This window comes from Eptesicus fuscus, chromosome 6 (genome assembly GCF_027574615.1).
Source record: "Eptesicus fuscus isolate TK198812 chromosome 6, DD_ASM_mEF_20220401, whole genome shotgun sequence".
Classification (NCBI taxonomy): domain Eukaryota; kingdom Metazoa; phylum Chordata; class Mammalia; order Chiroptera; family Vespertilionidae; genus Eptesicus; species Eptesicus fuscus.
The window spans coordinates 57816808-57830417 of record NC_072478.1 but is presented as its reverse complement, the minus strand read 5'-3'; the positions used below and the strand labels follow the sequence as shown (position 1 = coordinate 57830417).

General features: G+C 37.8%; 1 protein-coding gene across 1 annotated transcript in view; it reads right to left on the bottom strand.

Annotated features, from left to right (window-relative positions):
• INPP4B (inositol polyphosphate-4-phosphatase type II B) overlaps positions 1-13610 on the bottom strand; it is a 562110-nt gene that overhangs the window by 30372 nt on the left and 518128 nt on the right. Inside the window, exon 25 of the mRNA XM_008143795.3 lies at positions 12949-13103. Coding sequence (XP_008142017.2) covers positions 12949-13103 — 155 coding nt within the window. The remainder of the gene's footprint in view (positions 1-12948; positions 13104-13610) is intronic.

Genomic DNA, 13610 nt, shown 5'->3' with positions numbered 1-13610 from the left:
GGTATAGAAATAGAAGTAGCTTGAAAACTGACTTTCAGGATGATAACAATCAGGGCTCGAAAAAAACAACATTTTATTCTGTACCAAAAGCTTGTGGTCCTTGACAAACTCATAGAAAATAATGAGCAAAGCAATCAGTCTGGAATAGGTGAGGAAGCTGATATGTCAACTTACAGTTATTCTTTCCTGTTTGTGTTATTTTAATGAGACAACACAAAGCTGGCATTTTCTTCCTTAATATTAAACTTAGCGACTGAAACAATAGTTTCAGAATAAGCATATGTCTCACATGCCCCAACAATGGGATCATGCGAATAAAGTGCAATTTACAAACAAGACCAGATTAGTTCTAAGAAAAACAAACACTAAAATTATATCTATAAGACACACATATATTTTATATGTAAACAAACATATATAGTCATATATGCATATATATACCTATATATAGCTATATGTGTGTATGTGTATGTATATATACATTTTGTTTTGCTTAGTATCTATAACTTTGGCCTCCAAAGTAAGACAAAGAGCAATGTTACAAAGGTTCATCAGAATTCACTTTTCCACTTCAGTTTATTTGAATCATAATTCTTGCAAGGATGCCAAAGTCATTTTGTTAAAAAAAAAACAAAAACGGGTGGGGGTAGGGGTGGGAGAGGGCAAAGGGGAAAAAAAGGGACATATGCAATACTTTCAACAATAAAGATTTATTTTTAAAAAAGTGGCTTTAGATTATTTCTTCAAACACCAAGATCTAACCCCGCTCCAGTAATTGTGTATAAATTCTCATGATGCTCAGAGAAGCATATCTGCTCACAGCAAAACCATTTCTGACTCAAGAAGGAAATGTCTGATTGCCTGCAGCTTGTCAGCCCCTTACCACCATCATGTTAGAGTCAAGGAACAGAATCTTCAGTTGAAATGCTTTCCACAAAAACTAACTGAAGGTCTGTTATAACTTAGGAGCAATATCTAGATTTAAAAATAATTACTTTATTAGACATGTCTTCATTAATATACAATTCTGTGAGGTATTGGACCAGATGATATCTGGCATCCCTTCAAACACTGACCCACAAGAAAACATATTTATAAACCGCAGGTCTATATCCTGACTGAAATGGGGAAAACATTGTTAACTATACTTGTTTAGATTCTTTGATAAAACATTTGTCCTCAGTTGAGATACTATATTTTGCCCTTAGGTATCTGGTATCAGTGGAGATATTAGAAAATAAAATGATAATGATGCAAAAGGTCTCTTTTATATGTGAACTAGAGGCCCAGTGCACAAAATTCATGCACAGCAGGGGGGGGGTGTCCCTCAGCCCAGCCTGCACCTTCTCCAATCTGGGACCCCTCAGGGGATGTCCTACTGCCAGTTTACAGGGATTGGGCCTAAATGGTCAATCGGACATTCCTCTCACAATCCAGGACTGCTGGCTCCCAAAACGCTAGCCTGCTTGCCTGCCTGCCTGAATGCCCCTAACTGCTTCTGCCTGCCAGCCTGATCACCCCCTAACCACTCCCCTGCCAGCCTGATCAACACCTAATTGTTCCCCTGCCAGCCTGATTGCCCCTAACTGCCCTCCCCTGCTGGCCCAGTCACCCCTAACTTCCCTCCCTTGCCAGCCTGGTTGCCCCTAACTGTCCTCCCCTGCAGGCCTGGTCCCTCCCAACTGCCCTCCCCTGCTGGCCTGATTGCCTACAACTGCCCTCCCCTGAAGGCCTGATCGCCCACAACTTCCCTCCCCTGCTGGCCATCTTGTGGTGGCCATCTTGTCTCCACATGGGGGCGGCCATTTTGTGTTGGAGTGATGGTCAATTTGCATATCACCTCTTTATTAGATAGGATAAGAACTCTGCTTTAACAGGGCCATGGCAAGAATGTCAGGTTGCCATTTTCCTTAGTAGAGAAAATCAACATCTATGGGGACTGCACACTACCTTCCTTGTAGCAACTTTCTCTCTTATCTGCTGGAGGAATATTCAATCCTGATGATCTGTGCAAGCAGAAGGCTTACCACTGTTGGGAAGAGAGCCCTGCATGCCAGGAAGGCCATCACTATCACCCTGGCCTTGAGAGCGGCCTTAAGGGACTGTGGGAGTCAGGGATGCAAGTTGACACAGGCCTTTACCTCTTCAAACCCCATATTATTCAGAGAGCTGGTTTTCCCTTCCTTCCCTCCACACACACACACACACACACACACACACACACACACAGGTCCAGATTTTTTTCAAGGTTCTTTTAGTTCTGCTCTTCTTTATGGACTGTGCCAATATAAATTAGGTCAAAATTTTGCTTCCATTACTAATCAAATTCCAGGAGGAAATTAGTGGAGTTCAACAACATATTAGCAAAAAGGGCTGATACTATTTAACATTTAGATGGAGTTGAGAATATTCAAAAGGTAGTTACTAACTTTCAAATCAAGCCTAAAATTTATGAAACACACACACATAAATTCACTTTCATTAGTAATAATATTTCAGTATCTCAGAATTCTTAAGGCTTTTTAAAATATCAAATATTCTTTTTCATCCCAGAATCCATACCAAGATAGTTAGTGTATCCTACTTTTGTTACTCAAGAAATATGGGGAAAGGTGGCAAAATAAATAGACACACATTTGTTATAAAACTGTATGAAGCAGACAGCGAAGAAACATGACTTTCTTTTACTTTATCACAAATACAAATGGGACACAGTTTCCAGTTTCCATTATGGTCTGAAATCATAACCTTGGTAATAGAAAGTTTTAATTTATAGAAGAATTTTAAGGATTGCATTTTGGGGAGGTTATAACTGACTACATGAATATCACATCATATTATTTTCTAAAATATTATTTTCTAAAAATAGATGCATTAACCCCCTAAATAAAGCCCAGTGATTTAGAGTTAATTTCTAATCACATATAATATCTATAATCTGTACAGGAACTACACAATTCATTAACAACTTTAATGTTATTAAAACACACAATAAAATTATATTTATATAGTCAAACCAGAGAGAAGATAAGAAAATAAACCAGCAAATGCTTTTTGGAGTTGGGGGTTTTCCAAAGGCCATTAACCCATCTTCATAGCTGCCTTAGTTGCCTTTTGTCTTTATGACCATGACTATATATATAAATATAAATATATATGTATATGTACATATACATATATATGCACACACACACACACATACACATATATATATATTTAATTGATATTTTTTGAGAGAAATATTGATGTGAGACAGAAACATCCATCAACTGCCTCCTGCAAGTGCCCTGACTGAGGATGGAACCCAAAACCTGGGTATGTGCCCTGACTAGGAATTGAACTGCTCATCTGTTGGTGTATGGGACCTCACTCCAACCAACTTAGCCACCCAGCCAGGGCAACCATGTGATTTTTAATAATACATACTTTGCATATATGCACTGAGATTTTCATGTTATAGAAAAAATTATGTTTTTGTGTGACTAGAAGTTGTAGGAGTTTTCAATAAATGTATCTATTTCAAGAGCAGCTGCTGTAAAATCAGTTCAGTCTTGTGAAGAGGAAGACATTTCTCCCTCTTTTTCTGGCAAAAATAATATATCTTGATAGCTTTAATATGCTTTTCTCTCATTGTTGTTCTAGTCTTTCCAAGAGAAAAAAAATCTTTATCACAAAAATCAAATAAAACTATCTGTGCTATACAAATTCCATCTCTGAATTTATGTTATGAAATTAAATTATGAAACAGAAACTGAATAGAAGATGATATCTATTATATTTCTATTTTATAGAATGAAAGATCGGTCAAGGTGATTTGCAAACTCTGAAGCATGAAAAATATGCCATTATTTTCTCAAATAGTTGAGAAGATGGGCATCATCTGAAAACACATAAATTAAGATGTAAGAGACTAGATTTTGTTTTCATTTTATAAAAATGATAAATCAGTATTACCTAACTTGGTTTGATGAGTGCTAAGAGCAAATTTAGGAAGGGTCTTGAGCTTAGGACAGAGGGATGCTTTATGTAATTTAATTTTTAGTCCTTAAATCCTGCCTTGTTTTAAAAGAATTTAGGTCAGTGGATACAGAATATTCAGTAAGATATCAAGAATGAAAAGTAAGAAACAATAAATGCAAGGGTTATGTTATAAAACAGGACTAAAAATGAGGCTACAATATATAGATATATGTTTTATAAACCCATTAAAGAATGCTGTACATTTGAAGTAGATGAATCACAATATTGGCCCTAAGCTTTTTAATAGTCTCTATAAGAGGGAAACTGCACAATGAAAAACACGCAGACAATCACACCCAGATCCCCCCTAACTTATCCCCACTTCCACACACATGCACCAGAGCTGTTCTGAAGAATGATAAGCGAGCCTAATGTTAATGCTATGAAAACGAATACAAAGAATCTTCACAAAGAGGGAACGTATAAGGTAATGAAAATTGTCTGACAACACAGATGAACCTTGGAAATATTATACAACATGGAAAAAGTCATTCACAGTGTATGATTCTGTTTTACATGAAATGTGCAGAATAGGCAAAAGCAAGCAGGTGCCGCTGTTGGGGGATGGAGGTTGGAGGGAGACTGCTAAGGGATATGGGGTTTCTTTTTCGGGTTCTCTTAGAACAGGTTCTTACTCCACTGTGTTGATAATTGCACAACTCCATGAGTAAACTAAAAAACTATCGAATTGTATGCTTTAAATGGGTGAATTGTGTGATATGGTATGTGTACGTAAATTATATCTCAATAAAACCGTGAAAGTGGGCATCACTGTCATCTGGGGAGCTCATTAGAGTACTGATCGCTGGCCGCACTCAGTTTCTACTCCATGAGGTCTGGGGTGAGGCCTGTGAACCTCCATTTCTAGCAAGTCCTTAGGTGAGGCTGACGCTGCTGGGCTGAGAGCACTCTGAGAACTAGTGCACAGATACTAGGAATAATTGAAAGGGCTATTTCTCTTACTTTCTTCATAGAGTTTGAGGATATCACAACAAGCCACAGTTTAGTAAAAACAATTGAATGAGAAGCCATTATGACAAAGGAGGTGGCAGCAATAATTGCAATAAGAGTAATGACAATCCCCACCACAATAATATCAATAGCAGCTGTAGCAGCATTTAATATTGACTGATCCTTGCTATGTAACAAGTTAAGGGCTTCCATGATTACCAATCCTCACCACAACAAGTCTATGAGATGAGGATGTGATGCTGGTGAAATTAGCACAATGTTTATCAAGTAACTGTCATACTTTGTCATACTGTATTCTGTTTCCAACTTCCTTTCGGGTATTTTTCACCTTATAGACAAAAAAGCCAAGGGCTCTTAGAATTTCATTCCCACTGCTAAGAAGTGGAGAATCAGATGGTCTACTTCCAACATCCTTGCTCTTAACCATCACCCTGTACTCAGCCTACTTTCCACTGAGCTGGATTGTTAGACTTCATAGAATTCAAATCACTGTTTCCACACAAAACAATGCTGTGATACCTGAGAAGTGATTTGTTACTACTAATAAACTACTAATTTTACAAATGACATGCTTTAGAAATGAAACTCTCAATGCCTGGAATGATGTCATTCACAATTACATGAATTCTGAGAGGCTCAGTGAATGGCTTATAATTGTGCATACTATATTTTTTTCCTTGGGACTTGAAACCATTATCCTTTGGGCATGAACTTACTAGTAGTACTCCGGGCATTCGAACTTTTCTGTCATTTGTGATTTTCCAACCAGGAGAAAAGATTGCAATAGTTTAGCTGCTTTTCCATAAAAACGATTGCCTTCCAGACAAGTTTTCATTAAAGAATGTCCCATGAAGGTTCTAGTTTGTTCTCCTGGGCTAGAGACTGAAGCACTATAACTAAAATTTAGGTAGAAGGAGGGCTGAAACACCTCTCTGACAGTGTTTGTCAGAGGATCATAAGCACTTTGAGGAAGGCAAAACAATACCAACAGTACATTGATTTCAATAGTTTTGGATTTACTTTCAGTGCGTTAGGACAAACATAACAGACCCATCAAGTGTGTGAGTCCATGTGGCTAACATAAATGACTGTCCACGTGGCGCTTATGAAAGAATCTTTAGGTGGTTAAATGAATGACTGAGATTTGGGAAGCATTCGTATATGGAAACGGAATGCCCTAACACACTTTCAAACTCTAGAAGTAAAAAAGACTTGAGATAGAACGCTGGTATCTGTTCCACATGCACGTTTAATCCAAAGGCTTTTCTCTTTGAACACTGTGTGGTGTTCAGGTTCGCCTTGATTGCTGTGTCAACGCCTTTCAGGGACGTAAAGAAACTTTCTGTGTTTTGGCATTAACTGCTCTGTGCAGATCATTCAAGCCTGGGCTGCCTTGCATCTCAGGCTTCTTGAATGAGAAGAAGCTCTTTCTAGGACTCGTTCCTGCTACACCTCATTTTCCAAGTGCAGAAGCATCAATCACCTTCCTAATCGCCTACAGGTTTGTGTTTGTGTCTCAGGAGGAGGTTTCCTCCCCATGTCTAAACGGAGCTCTGCCCCCCTCTCTGCTACAAAGGCTCATAATGTCAGCAGCTCCTGTCGAAACACCATGGATTTCTCTGTCCAAACTCAAGATACCCTTATGTCCTGCTGCACCGTACTTCCACTTTAAAAACCAACACACGAAACAAATAAAAATATGCTTAGGAAAAAAATCACTCCTGAAACCTTCTTTTCTAGAACTTGACTTAAACACAGTAACCGGATGGTTTCTAAAGGCTGGAATCCTTTCTTAACCTGCAATTATGTGCACACTCCCAAAGTATAAAACGTTAAAATGAGATGCTGGAAGAGGAAGGCATCAGTACTAATGAAAACCCAGATGGCCGATCAATGTTTAGAAAGATGTTAAATGTCGCTTATCATTGAAAAAATACAAATTTAACCAAGATATCACTTTTTAACCCATCAGATTGGTAAATACTCTTATAGTGCAAATATTGGGGCATGTGGAAAAACTGGAACACATGTCTGCCTTGTGGGATGTAAATTAGTATAGCTATTTTGAAGAGCAATCTGGTAGCATACAGTAAAATTGAAAATATAGTCTACCACCCATTCCACGTGAAGGTTTATAAACTAAAGAAACTCCCATACTTGTGCTCGTGTGTATACATCTGAGAATGTCTATTACCCTATTGCTTTTAATAGCAAGATATCAGAAATCACCTAAAGTTCAATAGATAAATTACATTCTATTTATATAAGGGAATACTATACAGCTATTAAAAGGAGAGGGCTAGAATCTATGAACATAGATATAAAAAAACATGATATAAACTGACTATGTTGTCAGATGTGACTCACATTCTGACACCACTTATGTAAACAAAAACATCTAATAAATGTGATGAATCAATAAACACTATTCTTAACCATAACTGCTCAGATATTCCTTGTCAAGAACCCCTAACTTTTCCTTGATAATTACCTGTATCATACTCAGTTAATATCTCACCTACCCCAGAACCACCCTAGGCCACAGTGAACCCTTTTATCCTCTGAACTACTCTAATAATTAGTACTTCCTATGTATGCAGCCTCATCTGTTTCATACTAGCATTGTGGGGATTAATAGAGGTTCTTCATACATGCTGTTTAATGTGATTTTAGTGCATAGCAAGAACTCATTAACTGTTAGCTGCTACTACTGTTACAAAGTTATTTCTCCCTTTGTTTAGCATGGTACTACACTGCCATAGTAGATACTAAATAAATGTTTACTTTTAACTATGAATATGATGTTGACATAATTCTGCTAATGATATATTTGCCCACGTGGTCTACCGAAGTGGGGTTCCTGACTCGTTATTTAAATTGCCAATGAAGTCTGTGGACATTTAAGAGCTGGATACCCACAAGTTCCACTGCATGAGTGGAAAGATCCTGTTATCTGAGGACCACAGATAACCCTGTTTCAAGCTCAGCTTACTCCTTGATTCCCAGACCTTCTCTCACATAATCATGGATAGTTTAAGCATTTTAGAAACCAAGTATTAATCCTGGGACTTTTCTTCTCAGACATTGAAGACCAGGGAAATTCCTCAATTTTAGGAGTTTCAGAGGAGGAACTTACTTACAGAGAAGCATGGTACAGGGAAGAATGCTCAGGGTAGACAGAGATGGGGACAGCCTGGGGAGCACAGGTAACATTGATTAAGCAGAGCACCTGGGCACAGAACCTTTAAATAAGTGACCTCATTGGACAACACCTACAGAACAGAAAGATATTGTTATCCTAGTTAACAGGTTGGAAAACTGAGGCCTGGAGATTAATTAACTTGTCCAAAGCTGCAGAGATAATAAGTGTTTCAATATGGATTTTTAACTGCAGGTTTTCCCGATGTTGAAAGCTTGTGTTTGTGGCAGAAGTCAAATCTATTTATTTTAACTAGCTTCATTTTTATTTATATTTTATTTCATTGAATTGAATAAAAAAAACATGTATTCTGTACACTTATATGTCTAGGTCTTGAGGACCTAGACATATAAGTGTACAGAATACATGTAATTTCAAGAATGGAAAGAATGACTTATTTGGAATGGTGCATATAAAGGTGGTAGCTGCTCTGGATGACATGTTTGATATAGGGTCTTCAGTTACTAATACTTAGAAAACAAATATTCTACACCAAATAACTTAGGGAGAAGAAATCAACCTCAAAACCACTACTTTTTAAATAATATTTTATTGATTTTTAGGGAGAGGGTGAGGGAGAGAGAGAAAAACATCAATGTGAGAGTGAAACATGAATTGGCTGCCTTCTGCATGCCCCTTCTGGAGATCGAGCCTGCAGCCCAGGCATGTGCCCTGACCAGGAATAGAACTGGCAGCCTTTCGGTGCACAGAACAATGCCCAACTGACTGAGCCACACCAGCCATAGCTAAACCCATTTTTTTGGTAGTAAAATAATATGACAAACATAAATGTATGCGGAAGATTACCTAAAATTAGCACATACATTTAGTTCTGGAAGTTGAAAGTTTGTTGCACATTATTTTAATCACTCCTGTAAGATCAGTTATCTGTTGGTGGTTCACCGGTGGATCTCCTGTTAACAATTACTTGCTCCGATATGATTTCTAAAGAAGTGTATTCTTTGCAGTATCTTTTACCTTAGTGTTAGCTGAAGCAAAAACATCCTAAATGGGGTCAGTTTTCATGTAATTATTAGCTGCCCTAAGATGATGGTGACTCCATTTGGACTTATTACTGTTATTTGTCACAGATATGAACTAAAGCAATGCAGCAAACACACCACTGAGATTCTCAAGGGAAGAGATAACACTTAGTGATAATGGAAAAACTCTTCCTGCTGATGCTGTTCTATGCAAACACATCCCTTTCAAGTAGTCAAGAAATAACCGAAAGCTTCAATTACCTGTGTCTACGATGCTTATTATTCACTTTAATATTTGAAATAGGGAGTAATCTGAAAAAATAGCAGCTCTTCTCTGTCTAGTCCAATCAAACAAAAGCAAAGAAAAATAAGCTGAAGTGGAAATAAGACTAAGGAAAGAAGAAATACATTTTTCTATTTCAACACAAATGAACTACATAAGTCAAAAGTGATATCGACAAAGAACCTATGAGAAATAAAAACATAAAACCTTTACTGATATCAACTGGTGAAGGGTCACTTATTTATAAAGCAGAACATTACATAAATTATGCTCCCCCAACATAAAAATGTCAGGTGCAACATGTTGAGGACATGACATTCAACAAGATAATAAAATTCAATAGGGCTGATGGGCCTTTTAGTCTCTCTCCTATGACTTAAGTGTTTACTAAAATAGAATGATTAAAGCCTTGTATCTTAAGGGTGATAAATACGTTGTAGGCTGTAATGTTCCCTGATTAATTTTACTAATGACATATCAGCTATCTTAATTTTAAGCAGCCATTATAGAATGACAGATTGCAGCGTAATGTAGCTTGAGGAAAATAAAAGTCACAGACAGACAACTAAGGAACATGGTGTCACATGTTACACTGTATAAACACAAAATGCCAGACTTCCTGCAAGGGAAATAACTGTGCACCGGCGTGTTCATTTTAATTTACTTTTTAGTGCCAATTACATTTCCCAACACAATTATTTTGGGATAAAACATGACATTTTACACTCCATTCAAATTTTGTATTTTAATTCCAATCCTAATCATTTATTAATCAAATATGTTTTAAAATTCCTACGAAAATGTTTTCTGCAAATGCACTGGGACAAGATGGCATTCCCTGGAGAGTTCATAACTGAAAATGGAATGCTGGCACTGCATTCTCCCTTTCTTTAAGAAAACGATCTGCTGATTATGCAGCCACCACGTTATAAATTTCTGCTGTAGATGATTAAGGGGGAATTTGACAATATGCATACTCCTCACAACTCAAAGAAAGGGGATGGAGACTGAGCTTAGAGTCTTACCACAAAGCCATTAAAATCTGTTACTGAAGGGCTTCCGGTTTAAGTGAGGCCAACTTTCGTCAGGTGGTTTCCACCCTGGCTCCATCCCAGAGGCCAGTCTGTGGTGGGGCACCTGCCATTCACCTCCAGCCCCCAGGGTTTCAAATGGGCAGTGAGGGTTGAGAATCATTGTTTTGGTCTGGCAATATAGGCAACTACTAGGAGCTCCTTACAGAGTCAGAGCTAGCCAGGCACCTTGCTAACTTTCTAATCTGAAGAAGACGGTCTTCTTCTTCCATTTCAGACAAACAGATTGTAACTAGAGGCTCATGTTGGGAGTGTGCAGCTGCAAGTAATACTGGGTGTGTAGGAAAATAGAGAATGAACATTTGAACACTGTACAAAGGGTGGATTCAAACTGCGACTTAAGGTAGGCCATTTGTAGCCTGTTTGTTTTGCTTTTGTATCATAACTTCTCCAAAACTCTTACTTTCATCTGATGAACCTTTTGCTTATTCAATATGTCATAATTAAAAGATAATTTGATGTGTTTAACTCCTATGTGTGTACAAAACTTCCTAATATATAGAACCTAAACTTCATTCATTCATTTGTTCACTCATTCATAGTATACTTATTGAGAACCCACTATCACTAGGCATTGTTTTAGGTACGGCCTTACTGCAGTGAGCAAAGGAAAACAGAAATATCGTTTCTCATGGAAGCTTATTCCTGGCGTGGGGTTTCTGAAAAAGCAGGTAGATGAAGTTTCATTTCTCTTTATCAACAACGTTTTGCTCATCTACATATAATAATTTGAAACTTTTACAGTGTTAAACAATAAAATGGGAAAATATAAGATGAGGAAAAAATAAAAGTCAGAAAGCAGTGATATTATAACCTTGGTAAACTCTAAATGAATACAGACTAAATAGCTTGAAGGGTGGTTAGAATAATTCGCAGGTAAAATAAATTACAACAGATATTAAATAAAAAAACAGCAACTTCAATACACTCAAAACCATGAAAATTAAACTCCTTCAAAACAGTGATCCTGATGTGCATTTTAAAGTCACTGGAGGGTGGGGCTCCCCACATGGCAGAGTGAGAAGCTTTGCAAATCCTCTCCCTTCCCAAACACCCTGGACACTGGGAAATATTTTCTAAAATAACCATCACTGCCACCTTAAATAAATAACAATTTCCCCTTCCAGATAATTTATGTTGGTTGAATCACTTCAGTCCTTTGGTGTCTCTGGTCTATAACATCCTATGTTTCTGCTCTTCCCTCCAGCCCTTTGCTCATCCTATTCTTTTTATGCACCTTAGATGGTTTCATACTCTGATTCTGAATTTCCCCCATTAGTACTGGTATATTATTTTTGAAAAGAGAGATTATTTTTAAAAGAAGTTGTTGGGTTTTTTTTTGTCAACCCAATGTGTTTCAAATGGCTCAGATGTTCATGCCAGGCCTCTAAGACATCCTCCTACATCTATCAAAAAATTATGACAGAACTCCCCTGAACAATGGAAATGCCAAGAGACATAAAATGGGGTGAAATCGAAGACTTCTGAAACCTCTCATTAGTGGGGAAAACATATAGGCACAGAAAGCGGCAAAGTCTCCACTGGAAGACGACAGCAGTTAAAAGCAAAGGGGAAGCTAATGACATGGCAGATCTGAAGCAGCCCTGTCCAGAGGATCACTGGCATTCCTTCCTGGGAACAAGGAGCCTGTCCCACGCTTCCTGGTGTGCTTCTGAACCAGTGTCTGCAGCAAAGAGACTATTTCGTTGAACTTTTTAATTAATGTGTGTCCTTGCTGACAGACATTGTGAATGGGGCACTTTTCCCTTCCCATTATGGCTTTGACTTTAGATTTAATTACTGTGGAAATGAATCAAGAAACATGACTTCAGGCACTGCATTTTAAATGCCAGCAGAGTAACAATGTGACTTCTCTATTTTAAAGTACCAGTGTCATCCCATCTTAATGATGAGTGATGTCAAAATAATTTTAGGAAGGAGCTACCCACCTGGAAACCCTGCAACCCAAGGGAAGATCACCTGTTAGTTGCAATTTGGAAAGGTTTTCTTTGGATAATGACTGAGTTTTATTGTGTGTGTATTCATAACTACTCAGATATAAAGAAACTGTCCCCTTTAAGTGTTATATATGAAAAAAAGAACAGAGCCTGTTCACTTAGGTTTAAATGAGTTAATGAAATAGAACCTCCATGCATGTTATCAAAATTTAGCCACATTCTCTTCTACGGCCTAAAATGAGTCTGAGGAATATTTAAAAGTATATTATCTTTCCTGTCATGAGTGATAAGCCATGGAAATGCAGTGAAATTATTAAGTGGTTTTAGTTCTCCAGTAAAATATGCATTTGGAAAACAAACAAACAAACAAACAAACAAACAAAAGAACAACAAAAACCTTAAAATGGTTTTAAAAGAAAGAAAGTGAAAGGTACGTGGATACCTTCTCATGCAGTCCAGGGCTCGGATGAAGAAGTCCTTGTGCAGCTGGTGCTCGTCTCTCAGGATGGAGCACTGCTCAAGCGTCACCGACATCGATGTCCTGTCTTTGGCACTTTTACAACAGGTGAAACGAATACCATTTAGTTTGCGACAAATCTGTAACACAGATGTATAAGCCGTTTATTGTTCCATGGTTGGTTGCTCTAAAGGGTGGGACTCCTAAACTCCTCTTGTCTCAACACACTAAATTTATGTTAATATGTGAGTCGGTTGGTTTGATCTGCCCTATTGAATGTAAAACCACACCTGGGCCTTTCAAAAGCTAGTGGAATAGACTTCACCTAGTTCTTTGTATGGTGTGAGGCGTGGGACTGTTGAAGCCACATGGGATGGTCAATATCCAGCAGAGGCAGCAATGCTCCCTGGAAGAGGGCCCAGCTGCAGTGGATAACCTTAACAAAGGTTATTAACCATCACAGCTTAGGAACAACAACTTAATTGTGAAGGGGATCCAACACTTGATTTGAATCCTAAAGAACTAATATTGTCTTACTTTTAAGCACCCTTTGCTAGTCTTGGTTTTAATGTTATGAAATTTCAAACATCTACATGGTACCAGCACAGCAGATGAGGGAACCACTAACCACTTAACAATATAACTAA